The sequence below is a fragment of the Carassius auratus genome, unplaced genomic scaffold (assembly GCF_003368295.1).
Source record: "Carassius auratus strain Wakin unplaced genomic scaffold, ASM336829v1 scaf_tig00054922, whole genome shotgun sequence".
NCBI lineage: Eukaryota > Metazoa > Chordata > Actinopteri > Cypriniformes > Cyprinidae > Carassius > Carassius auratus.
The window spans coordinates 1-20,000 of record NW_020527326.1 but is presented as its reverse complement, the minus strand read 5'-3'; the positions used below and the strand labels follow the sequence as shown (position 1 = coordinate 20,000).

General features: G+C 42.3%; 2 protein-coding genes across 3 annotated transcripts in view; both read right to left on the bottom strand.

Annotated features, from left to right (window-relative positions):
• Positions 1-9,439, bottom strand: part of LOC113090384 (ral guanine nucleotide dissociation stimulator-like) — a 15,547-nt gene extending 6,108 nt beyond the window's left edge. Inside the window, exons 1-2 of one of the 2 annotated variants that reach the window (XM_026256240.1) lie at positions 8,599-9,439; positions 366-670 (exon numbers count right to left, since the gene is read on the bottom strand). In XM_026256240.1, the coding sequence (XP_026112025.1) occupies positions 366-670; positions 8,599-8,631 (338 nt within the window). In that variant the 5' untranslated portion in view covers positions 8,632-9,439. Of the gene's footprint in view, positions 1-365; positions 671-2,195; positions 2,466-8,598 lie in introns of those variants that run through there. The other variant, XM_026256239.1, reaches the window with a different exon arrangement.
• Positions 9,440-12,433: 2,994 nt separating this feature from the next.
• Positions 12,434-19,035, bottom strand: tbc1d13 (TBC1 domain family, member 13). The gene is made up of 12 exons (XM_026256238.1): positions 18,920-19,035; positions 17,159-17,232; positions 17,022-17,062; positions 16,881-16,942; positions 16,677-16,776; positions 16,522-16,604; positions 16,242-16,401; positions 15,876-16,086; positions 15,633-15,796; positions 15,399-15,559; positions 15,107-15,164; positions 12,434-13,687 (listed from the first exon to the last, which is right to left on the bottom strand). Exons 1-12 carry the CDS (start codon positions 18,940-18,942, stop codon positions 13,622-13,624), a joined length of 1,203 nt encoding a protein of 400 aa, XP_026112023.1. The 5' UTR covers positions 18,943-19,035; the 3' UTR covers positions 12,434-13,621.
• Positions 19,036-20,000: the final 965 nt, after the last annotated feature.

The following is a 20,000-nucleotide window of genomic DNA, read 5'->3' as shown; positions in this document are numbered from 1 at the left end:
AGTAAACGACAATTAAAGACGATTTACATCCAAAACAGTATTAAAATGACTAGAAACAGCCCTGACAGAACAAGATTTAATGAAGTAAATAATGAAACTATGCATCTCCAGAAATAAAAGGGTCCCTGTGAAGTCAGTGTCTAACTGGAGATGTGCACTGGTTAGTGTGATGCTTGGTCCACGGTCAACACCATCAGCATCAGTGTGTGTGTGTGTGTGTGTGTGTGTGTTTGTGTGTGTGTCTCTGTGTGTGTGTGTCTGTCTCTGTGTGTGTGTGTGTGTGTGTGTCTCTGTCTCTGTGTGTGTGTGTGTGTCTCTGTCTCTGTGTGTGTGTCTCTGTCTCTGTGTGTGTGTGTGTGTGTCACCTGTTGAGCAGCAGGTCCAGCACTTGTTTGGTGGTGGCGAAGGTCCTGTAGGTGCAGAGGAAGATGGTGACGTAGGTGGAGTCGTTTCCTCTGAAGGCGGTGACCATGTACTCCACCAGACGCTCCAGAGTTCCTGCTTTGATGGTGCGCAGCTTACACGTCTCGTACAGACTGAGACCCGAGTCCGAGTCCACACCCATCCAGCGCTGACTCTTACTGGACGACTGGTACATCTGGACCTTCCTCAGAGAGATGCTGAACACAGCGCCGTCCTCCACCTCCTCACCGATCTCCTGACTCGCATTCTGCACACACACACACACACACAGAGACACACACACAGAGACACACACACAGAGACAGACAGAAACACACACACACAGAGAGAGAGATGTGAGGTGTGTCGTGTTTCAGGAAGCTTCTGATTCGTTCGGATCAATAACTGAAACACAAAGACTCACAGAAAACAGGTTACACCATCACTGTCTCTCTCTGTTTTCATGTCAACAAACCACAGCAAAACTACTCACTAACCAGTTAACACCACAACTAGTTAAGAGATGAGTGTCAGGAAGCATCAGATCCAAACACACACAGATCTGATCTCACATTCCTCCTCTGACCGCTTTATATCTGATCTACAAACACTTCTGCAGGGAACAAACTGGATTCAGGTTTCTTCACAATGCTGCAACAAGACAGATAAAGCTCAACCATTACCCAGAATGCTTTGCACAGAGTAAAAGCATCTGCAGCATCACAGTGTTGATGGTTTGAGAAGGATTTCAGATGAACTGAAGCTGATGGGATCAGAGCGGCTTTCACGGGGTTAAAATCTGCTGAGAGAACTTGAAGTGTTCATCAGCTCCAGTAATGAACACGAGTAACACACAGAGAGAGACACACACACGTGTTACACGACTCACTAAACCTGTGTGAGGCGAGAGACTAACACTTCTGTCACATTCACCAGTGATCACCTCCAACTCAAGAATGATTCCGTCGATCCACACACACTCTCTCTCTGTGTACCAGACCAACAGAGACACACACACACACACACACTCTCCGTACCAGACCAACAGAGAGAGAGAGACACACACACACTCTCTGTGTGTACCAGACCAACAGAGACACACACACACTCTCTTTCTCTGTGTACCAGACCAACACACACACACTCTCTGTGTACCAGTCCAACAGACACACACACACACACACCCACACACACACACACTCTCCTACCAGACCAAAAGAGAGAGAGACACACACACACACAGACCCAGAGAACCGACCATGAGTCCACTGCAGTGCATGCAGGGAAATACTGGCACACAGACATCAGAAAAGAGTTTATGACCATCAAGTGTCTTCTCTTGTAAAACCAGAACAAATCACATCAATATCAACTCAACTCTTCATTATCATCTTTATTTCTACACTAACACATCATGCCTGTCGATAGAATCTGCAATAAATTATTTGTTTATAAATATTGTAACCACTCTTATATTTACATTATCATGGTTACACCTTTAAAGTCGTAATGTACAGTATTCAGATATCTCTGCTGTATGACATTCGATGTTGATCATGAATTGTAATGAATTAAACTCTTTAAATGTGTAACAATGAAAAGAAGTTTAATATATAATTGCAACTATTTATTACAGTTCATAACTGAAGGCAAAGTATGTAAGACATGGCAGAATTTTATTTAGTTTATATGCAAAATAGTTTAATTGTAAATAATTTTCTACGATACATTCTATTATTATTGTCGCTGGTGAAGTTTCTAGTATCTCTATGTAAGATAACTGTTCTTTCTACCTCCAGGTGAGGAGTGTCCGGATCCAGGTGTGTGAATCGGTTCAGCACCGCAGGACTCGGTTCGTCGCTGATCTCGAGTCTCACAGAGTCCCGGATGCTCCGGATCCGCCAAACACTGGCATCAAACATAACGGAACCGGAGCCGAGCTCACATCCCGCCGCTAACACCATCGGTACCGAGAAATCCGACCGAACTACAGCCGCACACCGGCGAGACCATCTGCGTGCGACCGGAGGAGTGTGTGTGTGTGTTTGTGTTAGAGTTGTGACGTTCGCGAACGAACCGATTCTTTTGAACGGCTCATAAACATGAACGATGGGAGCCGAGTCGCGACTGGAGAGGAGCCGTTCTTTCTATCGTTCTTTTTTCCTATGCGTGTTCATACAAATGAGCTCCGCCAGGAGACAGAACAGTTATAGGGGGAGGGGCGCACCCAGCGCAGGCCAACCCTTTATAGCGTGATGATATTAGTTATTAGTTGTGCATGCATTTACATTGCATTTTGTGTTCATTTAAAACTTATTTTAAAATCATTAAAAATGTTCTTTTGTGATACTGTACTTGTATAGAAATGTTTCACTAAAAGCTGTTTTCCACAGACATTCATTGCAGCCCACTTTGTTATTGTTCATTGACTTGAAGGGGCTGATGTCCTATTTGCAAAGTTTACAGTAGTAATAGTATGTAGTATGTAGACATTTCCATTTTATTTATTCTAATTTTATCTACTTAAAAAAAAAAATAGTTTTCTATCAAAATGTTCTTGTGTGATAACAATGTTCTTGTGTGGAAGTGTTTGTAGTAAAAGCTGTTTTGCACAGAAATTCATTGCAGCCGGCTTTGTTTTTTATGTTTATTTGTGAGTAGGTATTGTATGAATAACATAAGTCAACGTAGTTTTACACACACACACACACACACACTTTGTACTAAAGGTAAATCAAAATAATGATGTCACTGTCTAAGCAGAGGGATTTGTGCAACCCTATGGAATATAGTCGACACATGAGAAATGAGGTAATAATCAATATTTCAGAATAATTCAAACTCAGATATTGGTGTGTGATATCTGAGCTTTAATTATTTGACTACAAATCTCACCTCATAATACCTCCCAGTGATTATTTCCAGGATAAACTGAGATGCTCCCAAGCTGGCTTCTTAAAACTGACTAAATATTTAAAAAGAGCCAAAAGAGCCATTCTTTTGAACGGCTCTTTGAAAGGAACGGATCGCGAAGATCCGGATCCCCTCAAAGAGCCATAAATCCCATCACTAGTTTGTGTGTGTGTGAGAGAGAGAGAGAGAGAGAGAGAGAGAGAGCTCGGGCTCCGCCTCTTTCTCCGCTCGGGATCATGACGTCATTTTCAGATCAGAACCACAGAACAGAACAGATCACAGTGAAATGTCAATCAACTCGGCGGCTGTGAAAGTGGGCGGAGCTCAGCGGTCCGCGCGGCTTATTATTTATATTCACTTAAGATATAAACTAAAGCGTCTTTATTCAGTTATTATCATCCAGACAGAGACGCCACTGTTCCTGCTGATTCTCTCAGCGCTAATAAAGATAGTTACCTCGTTAGGATTAATAATCATAATGTATTTCACAGATCTCAGTTTGTATTTGAATTCCCGGGATTATAATGTTTGAATGATACTTTTTTTCTGGATATTTCTTTTTGGATGATATTATTTCGGGATGATACTTTTGTCTGAATGATACTTTTGTCTGAATGATTCTTTTGTCTGATTGATACTTTTGTCTGATTGATACTTTTGTCTGAATGATTCTTTTGTCTGAATGATACTTTTGTCTGAATGATTCTTTTGTCTGATTTATACTTTGTCTGATTGATACTTTTGTCTGAATGATTCTTTTGTCTGAATGATACTTTTGTCTGATTGATACTTTTGTCTGGATGATACTTTTGTCTGGATGATTCTTTTGTCTGGATGATACTTTTGTCTGAATGATACTTTTGTCTGAATGATTCTTTTGTCTGAATGATACTTTTGTCTGATTGATACTTTTGTCTGGATGATACTTTTGTCTGAATGATTCTTTTGTCTGATTTATACTTTTGTCTGATTGATACTTTTGTCTGAATGATTCTTTTGTCTGAATGATACTTTTGTCTGATTGATACTTTTGTCTGGATGATACTTTTGTCTGAATGATTCTTTTGTCTGATTTATACTTTTGTCTGATTGATACTTTTGTCTGAATGATTCTTTTGTCTGAATGATACTTTTGTCTGATTGATACTTTTGTCTGGATGATACTTTTGTCTGGATGATTCTTTTGTCTGAATCATTCTTTTGTCTGATTGATACTTTTGTCTGATTGATACTTTTGTCTGGATGATACTTTTGTCTGATTGATACTTTTGTCTGGATGATTCTTTTGTCTGAATCATTCTTTTGTCTGAATGATACTTTTGTCTGGATGGTACTTTTGTCCAATTGATACTTTTGTCTGAATGATACTTTTGTCTGAATGATACTTTTGTCTGAATGATACTTTTGTCTGAATGATACTTTTGTCTGATTGATACTTTTGTCTGGATGATTCTTTTGTCTGAATCATTCTTTTGTCTGAATGATACTTTTGTCTGGATGATACTTTTGTCTGATTGATACTTTTGTCTGAATGATACTTTTGTCTGATTGATACTTTTGTCTGGATGATTCTTTTGTCTGGATGATTCTTTTGTCTGAATCATTCTTTTGTCTGATTGATACTTTTGTCTGGATGATTCTTTTGTCTGAATCATTCTTTTGTCTGATTGATACTTTTGTCTGAATGATACTTTTGTCTGAATGATACTTTTGTCCAATTGATACATTTGTCTGACTGATACTTTTGTCTGAATCATTCTTTTGTCTGAATGATACTTTTGTCTGAATGATACTTTTGTCTGGATGATACTTTTGTCCAATTGATACATTTGTCTGAGTGATACTTTTGTCTGAATGATACTTTTGTCTGAATGATACTTTTGTCTGGATGATACTTTTGTTTGGGTGATTCAGAGCTGAGCTGCAGCTGAAGTGATTTGATGAGCCCCAGAGCGCCGCCTGCTGGAGGAACAACATCTGCAGAGATTCATCTGAGAAAACAGACACAGCTGCTACAGAAAAAACACCCAAACTCAAAAATATTTATTGCACAAACTCTCTCAAATCGAGCTTGTGAATTTCATTAAGCTTCCACCGCACATCTGGAGTTATTTAAAAGAGCAGAGTTCAGAGAGATGTCACTTGTATTCTATCATGTGTGTCTGATGCACGAGATCCTTCTGGAACAGTGTGTTCAGGAGTAACTGAGCCAAACAGACTGAACCAAGAATAATGAGATGAATTAGGATCATTCAGGGTGTGACTCTAGTCCTTTGACAGGGAGTGAAGATGTGTTGCCCTGAACCTCTTACACACACTTTACTGCAGCTCACAGGACACAGATGTGACACCACCTTTGACCTCAGCACACACACACACGCACGCACACACACACACACACACACACACACACTTTAGTGCTGTATTACCCAGAATGCATTAAAACAACTGTGATTCCACACTGGCAGTTTTTTTATATAAAAACATCACACAGTTATGTGCATTTAGAAGTATTAGATCAGAAATAAAGAAAACTGGAAAGTGATTGGAAACTGCTAATTTTGTGAAAGAAAAAAAAAGTCCCTTCATTCACGAAAAAGTTTTTATGGTGTTTTCTGACTTGTGAACAAGAGTTAAAGTGAATAATGGGAGATGGAAATGCATTTTGTGAATAAATTCATCCATGTGCATTAAAAAAAGTTGTGATACTGCAGCAGGTGCTTCACAAGCATCACAGTCTGTTCACATTTATCCCTTCTTCTCCATTTGAGAGAAGATCTAAATATTGATGGTTTGAATCGGGTGAGGAACAGTGCATGGATGTGAATATATGAATCAGAGCTCTGCGGGAGGATGGAGGACTTCAGAGCAGATCCGGCATCAGGTTCAGATGATCGTGTGAATTCAACAGAAAGATGCTTGCTTTGATTTCTGTGTTAGTGGGGCTTCACACGTCACTACTGATAATTAACCCTTTAGTGACACATCTTTAGTGTACAAAGGGTTAACCATTACACTGAACGATTGAGGGTCTAGATTATTCCAGATCCACCAGAGGAAGAGAACGTTCTTTAATTCTGTTGGATGCTTGGATCTTGAAGCACTTAATAAATAAGAGGATCTCTGTGTGACAGCGCCACCTGCTGCTGCACACACTCAGAAATCATAACATCCACGTGTTGAGAAGCATTAGGTCATGAGAGGACAGAGGGTCAATCTAGACTAAACCTGACGATTCTCAGTGTGTGTGTGTGTGTGTGAGAGAGAGAGTGTGTGTGTGTGTGTGCGTTCAGCCCATGAAACTAACATTAAAGGATCTTAAACAGCTGTGGTTGCGCACACACACACACACACACACACACAGTCTCTCAGGGGTCACACACACTTCCTGTGTCAGATTTCACTCTGAATAACACAAATACAGTGATCCCAGACGACAGGAGCACATCAACTCTTCTCCGGATCACAAGCAGAAGACAATAACCGTACTGGTTCTTCGTTTCTCAGATAATCAGTGTCCAAACACACATTCATAATGGATCTGTCCACACACACACACACCAGCTGCTGACGCTAACATGAGTCTTGTTCATGAAACACAAGCAGAAATAATGGTTTCACAAATGTGTTTGTACTTTCAGAAAACACTTGCAGCTCTTCCAAACACACGTAATTCTGTGTAAAACAGCAGAATGTGTTCTGTTCTTTCAACCAAACGAACAAAACTTACACTTGCACTTACCACAATAATATATAACAAAATTAATTAGTGAACCAATTCGTTTTTTTATTGATAAACAAGAAGGTGCCTATTGTGTTCTTCTTTTTATTCTCTGTAGATTCCCTCTTTATGAATGATTGGAGTCATGCAGATGTTTTAATCAGATCTGTGGTTAGCGAAACGTTTGTTAATCTGGAGGAGAGTTTAGGTTTCATGAATGAGGCTCATGACTGAATCTGAACACGACCAGATTCCCAACAAATCCATGAAAACCATCCCAGCTGACTCAGATTCACACTGATCTCCACCTGTAGTAAAGGAAGAGTGAAAATCTTGTCATCACTTGCTCACCCTCAAGTTTTATTCTTCTGATGAACACAAAAGAAGAATGGTGGTAAACAAGCAGCTGACGGTAGCCATTGACTTCCATAATACAGAGAAAATCAATGGCTACCGTCAACTGTTTGGTTACCAACATTCTTCAAAACATCTTATTTTGTGTTCAACAGAAGATAGAAACTCAAACAGGGTGAGAAATAGAAGTAAATGATGACAGATACTCATCAGGTGCTTTCACACAGAACTGCCACTAGAGATTGCCATATAATGACCAGAACGACTTTACCGTAAATGCACTGTTCACACAGACTGCGAAGTTCCATCTTTTAACGGGTAAAGCACCATACACACATCCGTTTCAAAATACAAGTTTTGTGACATCATAAACAGAAGATACCGACTCCGCCCACTCTAATGAAAGCAACGTTTATATGAATATGAAAATATGAACATACTGGTAAAAATGTGTAGCGTGAATACATTGTAAGTCGCTTTGGGTAAAAGCATCTGCTAAATGCATAAAAGTAAATGTGCTGCATGCTCTCCTCTCAATAATGAAATAAACACAAAACAAAAACGACAGCGGTGAGAAAACAGCAGTTAAGAAAGCATCTGATCACAGCGATGTCCAGTGTGGAGCGAGCTAATGACAGACTCTTTCTATTAGTGAATCTTAAAATAAATTAATTAATACAAATAAATAAAAAATCATTACATTAAAGTGATAAGTTTGTTTTGCATCGATTAAAGCGTGACTGTTTTGATCACTAGATCACTGTAAGGTGTTTTAAGAGTGCTGATGTTGTGAATGAAATAATTTATTGATGATGAAATATCTCAGCACTTTATTTTGTTCCACAGAAGCAAACGTTCATCATTCAGTCAGTTATTCTCACTTTCACTATAAGTAATTACCTTGTTTTATTTGTTAGAATTGTTAGAATATGTGTAACTCAGTGTTTTAGCTCATTATAAAAGCAGATGAACTGGTGAAATAATGGATGATTAGTTGATTGTTGTAATAATTGTTGTTGTCCTAGTCTACACCGGATGTGTTCCGTTCACACCTGATCTCTTCAGTAATTTACCAGCAGTTTCTGATTGGTTCTATATGTGTCGTTTGTTCTCGGTCTGAACATGGTGATCACACACACACACACACACACACACACACACACACACGCACACACACAGCCATGTTTCTGGAGCGGTGCATGACCCACCTGTGTCTCCAGCATCATCATCTTCATCATCATCACCGGGTTCGGGGCAGATCGATCAGCCCTCTCTCACGAGGGGCACATACTCACTGATCCGAATCCTCCTTCTCCGAACCGAATCATCTCGAACCTTTCTTTGATTACAGTGAGAAACACGATCAGATCAATATGTGAAATAATCCGGCTTCAGTGATGGACGATCCAGTTTATAAAAACCACCATAACCGCACAGCAGTGGCCGAGAGGAATAAATCAGGAGACGGGGAATAAATCCATCATCACAAATAAAATCAGGACATTAAATCAGATTCAAAATGGAGGCGATGCTGAAGATCAATCAGCGCATAAATGATTTCATATCGTAATCGTTCACATTCATATTTCACGGCAGATCTGCGAATCCTTCATGTATCGATCTGATCTCAGAGTCTCATTCATAAACATCAGATCTGGACCGGATCCGCGAGGGTCGTGCGTCCGTTTAGATCCACAGATGAGAGAAACACTCGCGGAATCCGAATCAGGCCCGAAACCCGCAGAATCCGCTTCGATCTGAACCCGAACCCGCGGATGATCCGGATCCGAATCTGCCTTTATTCCGGCACCAATCCCGCGTTGTTATTCGCTCGCGTCCTTGACACAGATTCAGTTCTTGCTCACATTCTGATGTGGGTTTGTGGGTCTGCGGCGTGAACGCGCACTGGACGCGGGGGGCGCGCGCGGGAGCGGAGGGCGTGTGCTCGCTGAAGATGACACCATTCAACATACTAGCCTACATACTACACACACTGCGATCAGATCACATCATGTATGATACAGCAGGCGTGTTTTATCCGCATTAATGCCAATGTGATAATCACGTGACGCTAATGAAGGCCTGACTGCGGGAGAAGTTTCCATGGAAACAGATGCTGACTGAACACTAGTGTACAGCATACTGCATACTATATACTGCGTACTGTATACTGCATACTGTATACTGCGTACTGCATACTGTATACTGCATACTGTATACTGCATACTATACTGAATACTATATACTGCTTCAAAACAGCACGCAGCACATAAGTATAAAGGTCTCAAACCGCTGTTTTTGTGTAATATCATAAACATTAGACCTCATTACATTAGCGGGTGGTGTCCTGCTTTTATTGTACAAATATGTACATTCATTTCACATTCTTAATCCAAACTTGTCAGCCTGGTCAGACACTTACTACTAAATATTGTAGAAACTGAATTTTCTGAAAAGTTGCTTTGCAACGATTGTATCGTAAAAAGAGATATAGAAATAAAATTGAATTCAATGCAATTTAACTTATTAAAGATATAAACTTATGGAGTCAAAACAAAGTGAGACATGCAGAAAAGGAAAAATCTGTATTCCAAGCTCAAACTTGACTAAAATGCAAAAGAAAAGCAGTGTTGCAAATATATATATTGCCATGGAAAATATGTAGCTATTGCAAAAATTTTAAAGTTCGCTTTTTTAAAATAGTTATAATAATCATCGTTAAAATAGGGCCCATAAACTCGTAATTGTTAGATAAAAAGACACAAATAACTTGTTTATATTTTTCAGTCATCACACTGGAAATGACAAACACATTGCATTGTGGGATATAGGACCGTTTGTTCAATGTGTATTGCACTGGCAAACTGTTCTTTCATTCGCTAAAAAAAATTAAAACCCAGTAATAAGGTGACCTATTTTTACGATCTAAATGCAAATAAAGCGCACGGCGCAGGCGCACTCAGGGCGTGTCCAAATCCAATTTTGCTATTTTAACGACGGAAAACGGTCCGTGCGCCTGGGAACATTTTTAGAATGGGTTGTGCCTATTCTCTTAATGATTATTGGGCGTAACGTTCACTAAACCAATCAGAGTGTCACCTCCCATTCCCTTTAGCTCGCGCTATGACAGATCGTTATTTACACGGCGGAACAGCTGAACGCTTCTCAAGTGAAGAAACCGATCTGCTCGTGCGTGAAGTTAAAGTAGCTACGCGAGCAGATCATCTACGGGCAGGGGCGGACTAGCCATCTGGAGCACCGGGACTTTTCCCGGTGGGCCGCTGGCCAATGTGGGTCGGCCCACCCGGTACACAATATATACATATTTTTTAAATGACGGAAATCATAATATTACATCTCTTTTCTAGGCAAATGGATGAGTGAGTTCAATCGCGTAAGGAGTGTGTTTTGATTGCATGCATGTGAGTGTTACGATACGCGAAAGATGAATTAATTCTGTCAAGATTGTCTGAAATGCTGCTCTCAGCGCGTGCTTTGAATGAGTGCGCATGCGCAAGCCCCGAATGCGCGCGAATTGTTTAAAACGTTTGAATCGGCAGGATTTAGAAACAAGTGCAAACGATCAACTACGATCCGTTTCACTCCTTCAAGTGAGTGAACAACGCGAATCAAGTTATGAACCTTACATCACTATTCACGATGGCCCCGTCGGGCAGAGCCGGGATATAGAGCCCGACTGAAAAACACAATAGCCCCGGGACGTCAGGATTGCGATTTTACGAGTCCTGCACCTCAGATCTATCCAGTTTGTGAACCATTGGTTTCCACACTGGTTTCGTTCCACAATAAATGATTAGCCTATTTTAAAAGATTGTATTAATGTATGTGTGTGTGTGTATTGGTACGATTGTGCAATTAATAAGCCAATTGAATTCATCATTATAAGTAGTAATAAACTGAATTGCAAATAGGTATCCTAATTCTAATACATGCAATGATCCATCATTATATTTTTATATTTGTGTAGCCTACACAATGATATTCCTTTAGACTGTAATCCTTTTGTTTTTAATATTTGGCATGTTTGTGTGATGCGCATCCCTGTGTGTACCGGTAATAATTTTCTACCAACGCGCTCTTTAAAAAAAATAAAATAATAATAAATAATAATAACATTGAACCATTGACTTTAGACTAGGATTGTTTTGGGATATGGCGCAGTCTATTTTCAGCTCCTTAAAATAGCAATGCGCCTGAACACACCTCTTTTTCAGACCAGCACGCCCATGGGTGCACAAATGGGCGCAAACGCATTCGCTGATTAAACCTTTCTTTTACTGTCTATGGATTAAACGACGTGGCGCTGGACTGAAACTAGCAAACACCATACGTCACATTGCGTCGGGTGTATGATCGGGCCCTATGTGTTTAATCTCGCAATGTAACATAAGTAGCGACAAATCTCTTCTCTTCTCTTTGTGATGCACTGAATGTGAGCTTGTGATTTAAGCAGAAGATCCAGTTAGGACATTTTATTTTGCCAATATTTATTTATTAATTAAGCTTTTTTTTTTTTAGCTTAGTTAATTTACAATATTAACAGAATAAAAAAAAAAAAAAAAAACATTCTGCCATGACATTTTGATTAAAAATGACAAAGAGAAACATGCACTGATGAATCTTTCCATATCTCACTTAAGGCTGCTCTGTGCCTGCTCGGTTCATTGTAAAGATGTAATGCTGCATAACAGCCAGACCAGATAAAGCCTGCTCTGAGCCAGCATCCTGTTGTAATGGCTGTATAAATGCATTGACAGCACCTCTGAGCAGCAGGTGTACACACACTGAAATGCCACATCAGAAGCGATTCTGGGCCACCGTAAAAGTGTAATTTTGGCATGAAAGCAATAACGCTTTTAGAAGCCTGATTTTTTATTTTATGCTGACTCAAGCTGATTATCAGTTGTTTTGGGTTTTTCTCAGTCATTGACCGTCGTCACACTCCTGCAGTGAGATCAGCTCTGTGTCTGTGTAACATGAGCAATGTGCTGACTTTGAGTGTTTTGAAGTGATTTTTAAAGATTTAAAGGTTAAATTGTTTTATTGTGCATCCGCAAGCACTGTAAAAACATTGATATACAACAGCAAGAACTATAGAGGTTCATACAAAAACATCTCATGCAAAAGAAAAAACTTGGTTTTCAAATGTACATGAACGAATACAGTCAAAGACAGACATGTGTGACCAGACATTCCCCAAATAAAAGACCATTCAATTCCCAACATCCTCTGAGCTTTAAAATACAAAACAACATTTTAAAAAAATGAACTGCGGCGATGAACATATTTATAAAAACACTAAGGATTCGAAGGAGTCCCAACGTTTGATCAGATGTTTCCCTCAGAGAAACACGAGCGCCGTTATTAGTGTGAGGAGATGCCTGAAGAGCAGTTAATGCAGATTATTAGTGGAGACGGATGACGTCACTAAACAGAGGGATGATGGGATGCTAAAGCCGTGTGATCTGCGGAGGAGAGATGACTCTGAAGGAGCTGATCTGAGATCAGTGACGGGTCTGTAGTGTTGATTGGTTCATGCTGCTCCTGAATGAATCCACTCACTCATCTCCCGTCTCAAGCTTCTCCAGAACAGTGTCCCGTGACGTCTGGGAAGCTTCAGTTCTCTCACAGATGAAGACGAGAACCTCCATCCATCTGCACCACTGTGGGTTTGTTCATTTGTGACAGATACGTAATAAACCAAACAACAATCACTGATATAATACAGCTGGATGAAGACCCTCAGGATGTGACCAGTCTTCTGTTGTTCCAGATTTATACTGTAGTATATCAGTTCTGGAGTGTTTCTGGAGTCCATCTGTGGCTTGTGTGTGTGTGTGTGTTTGTGTGTGTGTGTGTGTGAGAGAGAGAGTGAGTGGGAGTGTGTGTGTCTGTAAGGAAGAGCGAGAGAGTGTGTTGTGTGAGAGAGAGTCAGTATGTTGGTCTTTAAAATCATTCAGTGCAACAATAAACAACTTGAGCGCGGCACACACACACACACACACACACACACACACACACACACACACACACAATCTCTATCTTTCTCTCGCTCACACACACACATACACACACTTGCATGTCTACCTGAGAGACGGTAAGACCAAACGCTCAATCACACAAAGGCAAATGCTGGATCCCACCCGAGTGAGATGGGCGGCACTGCTGTCAATCATCAGACTGGAGGCGGAGCCTATTGGGGCGTGGCGGCTACAAACCTTCCTGCAGTTCTTTCGCTTTAATGAGGATGGCATGAACATCAGAGATGGGATAATCCTGGAAAACACCAGAAAACATGTTAGGAGTGTGTGTGTGTGAGAGAGAGAAAGAGTGTGTGTGTGAGAGTGAGTGAGTGAGTGTGAGAGAGAGAGAGAGAGAGAGTGTGTGTGTGAGTGAGTGTGAGAGAAAGAGAGAGTGTGTGAGAGAGAGAGTGTGTGTGTGTGTGTGTGTGTGAGAGAGAGAGTGAGTGTGTGGGAGAGAGTGTGTGTGTGTGAGTGAGTGTGAGAGAAAGAGAGAGAGAGAGAGAGAGTGTGTGTGAGAGAGAGTGAGTGTGTGAGTGAGTGAGAGAGAAAGAGTGTGTGTGTGAGAGAGAGTGAGTGAGTGTGAGAGAGAGAGAGAGAGTGTGTGTGTGTGTGAGAGTGAGTGTGAGAGAAAGAGAGAGTGTGAGAGAGAGAGAGTGTGTGGGAGAGATTGTGTGTGTGAGAGTGAGTGAGTGTGAGAGACAGTGTGTGTGTGTGTGTGTGTGTGTGTGTGAGTGAGTGAGTGAGTGTAAGAGACAGTGTGTGTGTGTGTGAGAGAGAGAGAGAGAGTGTGTGAGAGAGAGTGAGTGAGTGTGAGAGAGAGTGTGTGTGTGTGTGTGTGTGTGAGAGAGAAAGTGAGAGCGAGAGAGTGTGTGTGTGTGAGAGAGAGAGTGAGTGTGTGAGAGAGAGTGAATGTGTGTGTGTGAGTCAGAGAGAGTGAGTGTGTGGGAGAAAGTGTGTGTGAGTCAGAGAGAGTGTGTGGGAGAGATTGTGTGTGTGAGTGTGAGAGACAGTGTGTGTGTGTGTGTGTGTGCGTGTGTGAGAGAGAGAGTGAATGTGTGTGTGAGTGAAAGTGTGTGTGTGAGAGAGAGTGAGTGTGAGAGAGAGTGAGTGTGTGGGAGTGAGTGAGAGAGTGAGAGTGAGTGAGTGTGTGACAGTGTGAGTAAGTGAATGTGTGAGAGAGTGTGTGTGCGTGTGTGTGTGTGAGAGAGAGTAAATGCGTGTGTGAGTCAAAGAGTGTGTGTGTGTGTGTGTGAGTGAGTGAAAGAGTGTGTGAGAGAGTGAATGTGTGTGAGAGATTGTGTGTGTGAGAGAGTGAGTGAGTGTGAGAGAGAGAGTGTGTGTGTGGGAAAGAGTGAGTGTGTGTGAGAGAGATTGAGTGTGTGAGAGTGAGTGTGTGACAGTGTGTGTGTAAGAGGGAGAGAGTGTGTGTGTGTGTGTGTGTGTGTGTGTGAGAGAATGAGTGTGTGTGTGAGAGAGAGTGAGGGTGTGTGTGTGAGAGTGAGTAAGTGTGTGAGAGTGTGTGTGTGTGAGAGAGATTGAGTGTGTGAGAGATTGTGTGTGTGTGAGAGAGTGAGTGTGTGACAGTGTGTGACAGTGTGTGTGAGAGAGAGAGAATGAGTGTGTGTGAGAGTAAGTGTGTGTGTGTGTGTGTGTGTGTGTGAGAGTGAGTTACCTGCAGTAATCTCATGTTAGTTGTAAAGTCTCCAGCCAGTAACTGATCTCGAATCAGTCTGCAAAAACACAAAGACTTGAAGAACAGAACTTCCTGAGGACACATTGATTTCTCTTGTGCTTGATTCAGTACAGATTCATAATAATACACAAGTAATTAATTATGAAAGTCAATTTCAGCTGTCCATCAGCGCTACAGAAACCAACAGTCTCATTATTCAGATCAATTCAGTTCAAGATTTGCCCTCATCTGAATGTTGAATCAGGAATATGAACTGTGTGTCAGATCTTACGTGAGCATGGCGCAGCACACAGGGATGAGGAAGTCGAAGCGCTCCTGATCCGAGAAGAGCGAATCCCAGATCCGGATGACGTCTGGAAGCAGGAACTCTTGCGAGAGCAGCAGCGTCAGCCAGCGGAAGGTGAAGTACTGCGGCTTGATGTTCTGCTCTTGCTGTGACACACACACAGACGTCAGCGAGTGTGTGCAGTTAAACACTGAGCCTTAGACTCATCCTGATCCTCACCAGCTTCATGTACAGCTCCGTGTCTTTCTCCTTGAGTTTGGAGAAGACGCTCTCCATCTTGAAGGTGATGCCGCACTGAGAGTCGTCCAGGCTTTTGATGAAGTTATCTCTGTTCTCGGACATCAGGTTGGTGAAGCAGAAGAAGGTGTCGGCCTCCGCGTGCTCTACACACAGAAGAAGAACAGCGCTTGATGAACACCACCCGTCAGAAGCCAACAGCAGATCAGAAAGGATCAGCCTCACCCTTCCACTGGTTGTTGGGGTCCGTGGCGAAGGTGTAGTAAATGGGACCCACGATCTCATTCATGCCCTGAACGTAAGCGATGCCTGGGTTGAGTTTGGCGTAGATGAAGAGGATCCGCTCGACCACTTCCCAGTGCGCTTCACAGCCGTTCGGCAGCACCTCGTACTCGTTAGAGGGATACAGGTGTAACGCCTTCCCCGGAGAACTCACCTGAAACACACGCAGAACATCACACACACACACACACACACGTAAAGAAATCCTGAACATCACTCTCTCACACACACACACACACATTCTCTCTCTCACACACACATTCTCTCTCTCTCTCTCTCTCTCTCACACACACACACACACTCTCTCACGTTAGTGACGCCGCTGCGGTTCCGGTTCACCGTCTGGGCTTTGAGGGTGGTCTGCTCCACTCGTCTCCGCAGCGTCTCGTACTCGTTCTGCGGGTCCAGGATGAGCTGAGAGGGGAAGTCTGTGGGCCGCTGGAAGAAGGCCATGTCTGGGTACAAGCGTCTGACGACACACACACACACACACACTAATCTTAATCTGAAGCAACAAATGCAGAGACACATGCTTCAGTATTTTGGAATGAATCAAACGGCTGGTCTGTGATCAGCAGATGTGATTTACCTGACATCTTTATCGATCTGCAGCAGGACTTCGTTGTCTTTGAAGTATGTGTTCCAGCGACTGTCTGGGTTTGGATTCAGAGGCTGGAGATGAGAGAAGAACGTCACAAGAGTCTGTCTTCAGTGTTTGGGGTGTTGTGATGTTCTCAGACTCACGTGATCCTCCAGCGTCACGTCCTCTCGAGACACTCCCAGGTTTGCTTTGGCGATTCCCGGCTGAATGATCATCTCTCGCAAAAACTGGGCGTACAGATCCCTGGCCAATCACAATCAAGCACAGCAGCATGATCACCCTGTGTGTGTGAGTGTGTGTGTGTGTTTGTGTGTGTGTATATTAGTGTGTGTGAGTGTGTGTGTAACCTCTGTTTTGTCAGGAACGTCTCCCATAATGCCTGATCCAGCGGCAGGTAATTCAGCAGGATCTGAGAAAAACAGGAGAAAATCTCTTTCATTTCAATTCTTCCTTTATTCACACGAGACTCGCTCAGATCAGACACTGACCTTCCAGCAGAGCGCACGGATGCCTCCTTCACACGGGATCCCTGCGAGACACGGATGAGACGGATGAGACGGTGAACACGTCTACACACACACACACACACACACACACACACACACACACATCACACTCCACCTACCGCTGAAGCAGAGCTCACGTAAAGCCTTGAGATCGATCTCCTGCTCGCTCAGAGTCGCCTTGAACTCCTGGATCCTGAGGAACACGAGATGTGTGAGAGTCTGATGTCACACACACACGCACACACACACACTGGATCCTGAGGAACATGAGATCTGTGAGAGTCTGATCTCACACACACACACACGCACACACACACACACACACACACACACACACACACACACACACACACTCACACACACACACTCACACACACACACACACACACACACTCACACACACACACACTCACACACACACACACACACACACCCTGGATCCTGAGGAACACGAGATGTGTGAGGGTCTGATCTCACACACACACTCACACACTCACACACACACTCACACACACACTCACACACACACACACACACACACACACACACACACACTGTATCCTGAGGAACACGAGAGACCATCTGAACTCACATCTCGAATCATATTCTGCACAAGGGAATAAAGCCTTTTCTCATGGTTCCAGTGATGTTTGTTATTCGATAGTAACTGCAGACAAATGCAGTGAAATTACAGAAAGTCCATGTTTTATTTGTTTGAGGAACACAAGGTTTCGGGTCCAGATGTTCTTACTGAATCAAAACAATGAAATAAAAGCTCAGATTGTTGTCTGGATTCCTCTAAGATTCAGGAAACACCTTCATATTGACTTTCTCTCTTCTGCTGAACACAGATTTAGGAGATCTGGCAACCAAACTACATTGGACCACATTGAGATTCATTATACGAGACATTCCTCAAATGTCTTCTTTTGTGCTCCACAGAAGAAAGTTTGTTTTATCCTGGTCTCAAACATCTGAGCTGAAGATCTAGATTCATTTCTTTCACTAATCACTTTTATTTCAGTTGCCACAGAGTGTCTCATTCATGGCATGAGAGACGAAAGATTGGTCACACGCTCCTCGTGAGCTCATTAACACACTCGTAACTCGCTGGTTAGATCCTGTGACTCCAAGCTGAACTTTCACCAGTTGCTCATTTACAGCGTTTCAGAGAAACAGAGTCAAAGCAGAGGATCACACAGAAGAAACGACTGAGAGACACTCAAGTCACCAAATACAGCAAATCTGAGCATTTATATTGTGACTCAGTGAGAATAAACATACACACTTACACTCACAACACACACACTCTTACAACACACACTCCTAGTCAGTCAATACACACACACGCACTCTTACAACACACACTCACACTTCCACTCACTCACACACACAATACATTAACACACACACACTTCCACTCACTCACTCACTCACATCACACACACCTACTCATACATACACTCACACACTACACACAAACATTCACAACACATTCACAACACACTCATACTCACTCACTCACACTCTCTCTATGTCTCTCTCACACACACACATACTAACCCTATCTCTCTCTCTCTCACACACACTCACTCACTCTCTCTCTCACTCACTCACTCACTCTCACACTCACTCACTCACTCACTCACTCACACACACACACACACACACACACACACACACACACATAATATCTCTCTCTCTCTCTCTCAGACACACACACACACACACACACACACACACTCTCTCTCTTGAGCGGTGTCATCTCATTCAGGGCGCGCGTCTGCTGTAAATGAGCTCTGCTGCGCGTGTACGTGAGGTAAAGTGTGTGTGTCTGAATGAAAACGCGATGTTTGTCGCGCGGTGATTGTGTTTCTCACCTGTTTTTGTAGGAACTCGACATGTTTGACTGTCACAGTCACGCGCTGCCGGAAAAATAGCCCCGCCGGAAACAGCGGCGCGCGCACATTAGTTCCGCCCCACAACACCCGGAGAGTGAGCTAGCTCACTGTTCACCTTTACCTGCTCCTGCATCAACTCAGTGTTTATACACAGTTCATACAGTACAGATAGCGTCAAAGCAGCCTGACAGTAATAAACAGGAAAATAACAATGTTAATGTGTTAATGATACAATCTGGACATTTCTGCCGTGAAGCATCTGCAGCGAGTCTGTTTGTAGATAACATAGAAAAACACCCAGACTAATGATGATGACTATTAATGAAACACTTCATCATCAAAATTAATATTAGTGTTATTACTGTTATTACTTATTATTATTATAATTTGTATTTACATTGACAAATCTACAGCACATTTAACTAATTTGTCTCTTTTTCAAGAATGAGTTTATGAATGAAAATAATGTGTATAGAATATAATGAAGTTGTCAGCTTATGTAAGAGTGACGTCATCATGGGTTCATAACAATAATATCTTTAAGAACATGGGAGATAATGAAACGGTATTTAAGCTAGATATTAATAAAATATAATTTATCATGTTACAATCATAAAGTTAACGGGAAGCTCTTTCTTTCCAGAACATATAAATTAATTTTAAAGTGCACTTCTATAATAAAATACTTCTAATGCTGGACAAAAGCATAGACATCATATGATGTCTATGGACAAAAGCGTCACTCTGAACAGGAAGTGATCGTGTTTCGCGCACAGGTGACCCGGATGTGGCGCAGCTTGTGTTGACATCAGAGCGGCGGCGAACTTCATCAGATCATGTTCATATTTGTGCGTGTCCTGTGAGTCGAAGCGGCGCGTCAGTCGCTGTGCGGGCGTCAGGTAAGAGACAGACGCGCGCGTATCCCGCCACAGCCGCTGTCAATCACCGAGCATCAGCGGGAGGCGCGCGCTTTCATTAGCATGCTAAAGACTAGCCTCGCGCTAACACTCCTCACAAGATAAACATTCACACACGAACATCAGTGTGTGTGTGTGTGTGT

Bases quoted from the DNA above. Each gene is read 5' to 3' on its own strand.
- tbc1d13 (XM_026256238.1), bottom strand. From the start codon at position 18,942: ATGTCGAGTTCCTACAAAAACAG. The intron at 16,777-16,880 runs GTTACACACACA...GTGATTGGCCAG, and splicing joins ACGTTCCTGACAAAACAGAG to GGATCTGTACGCCCAGTTTT. The intron at 13,688-15,106 runs GTAACTCACTCT...GGTGTTTTCCAG, and splicing joins CTAACATGAGATTACTGCAG to GATTATCCCATCTCTGATGT.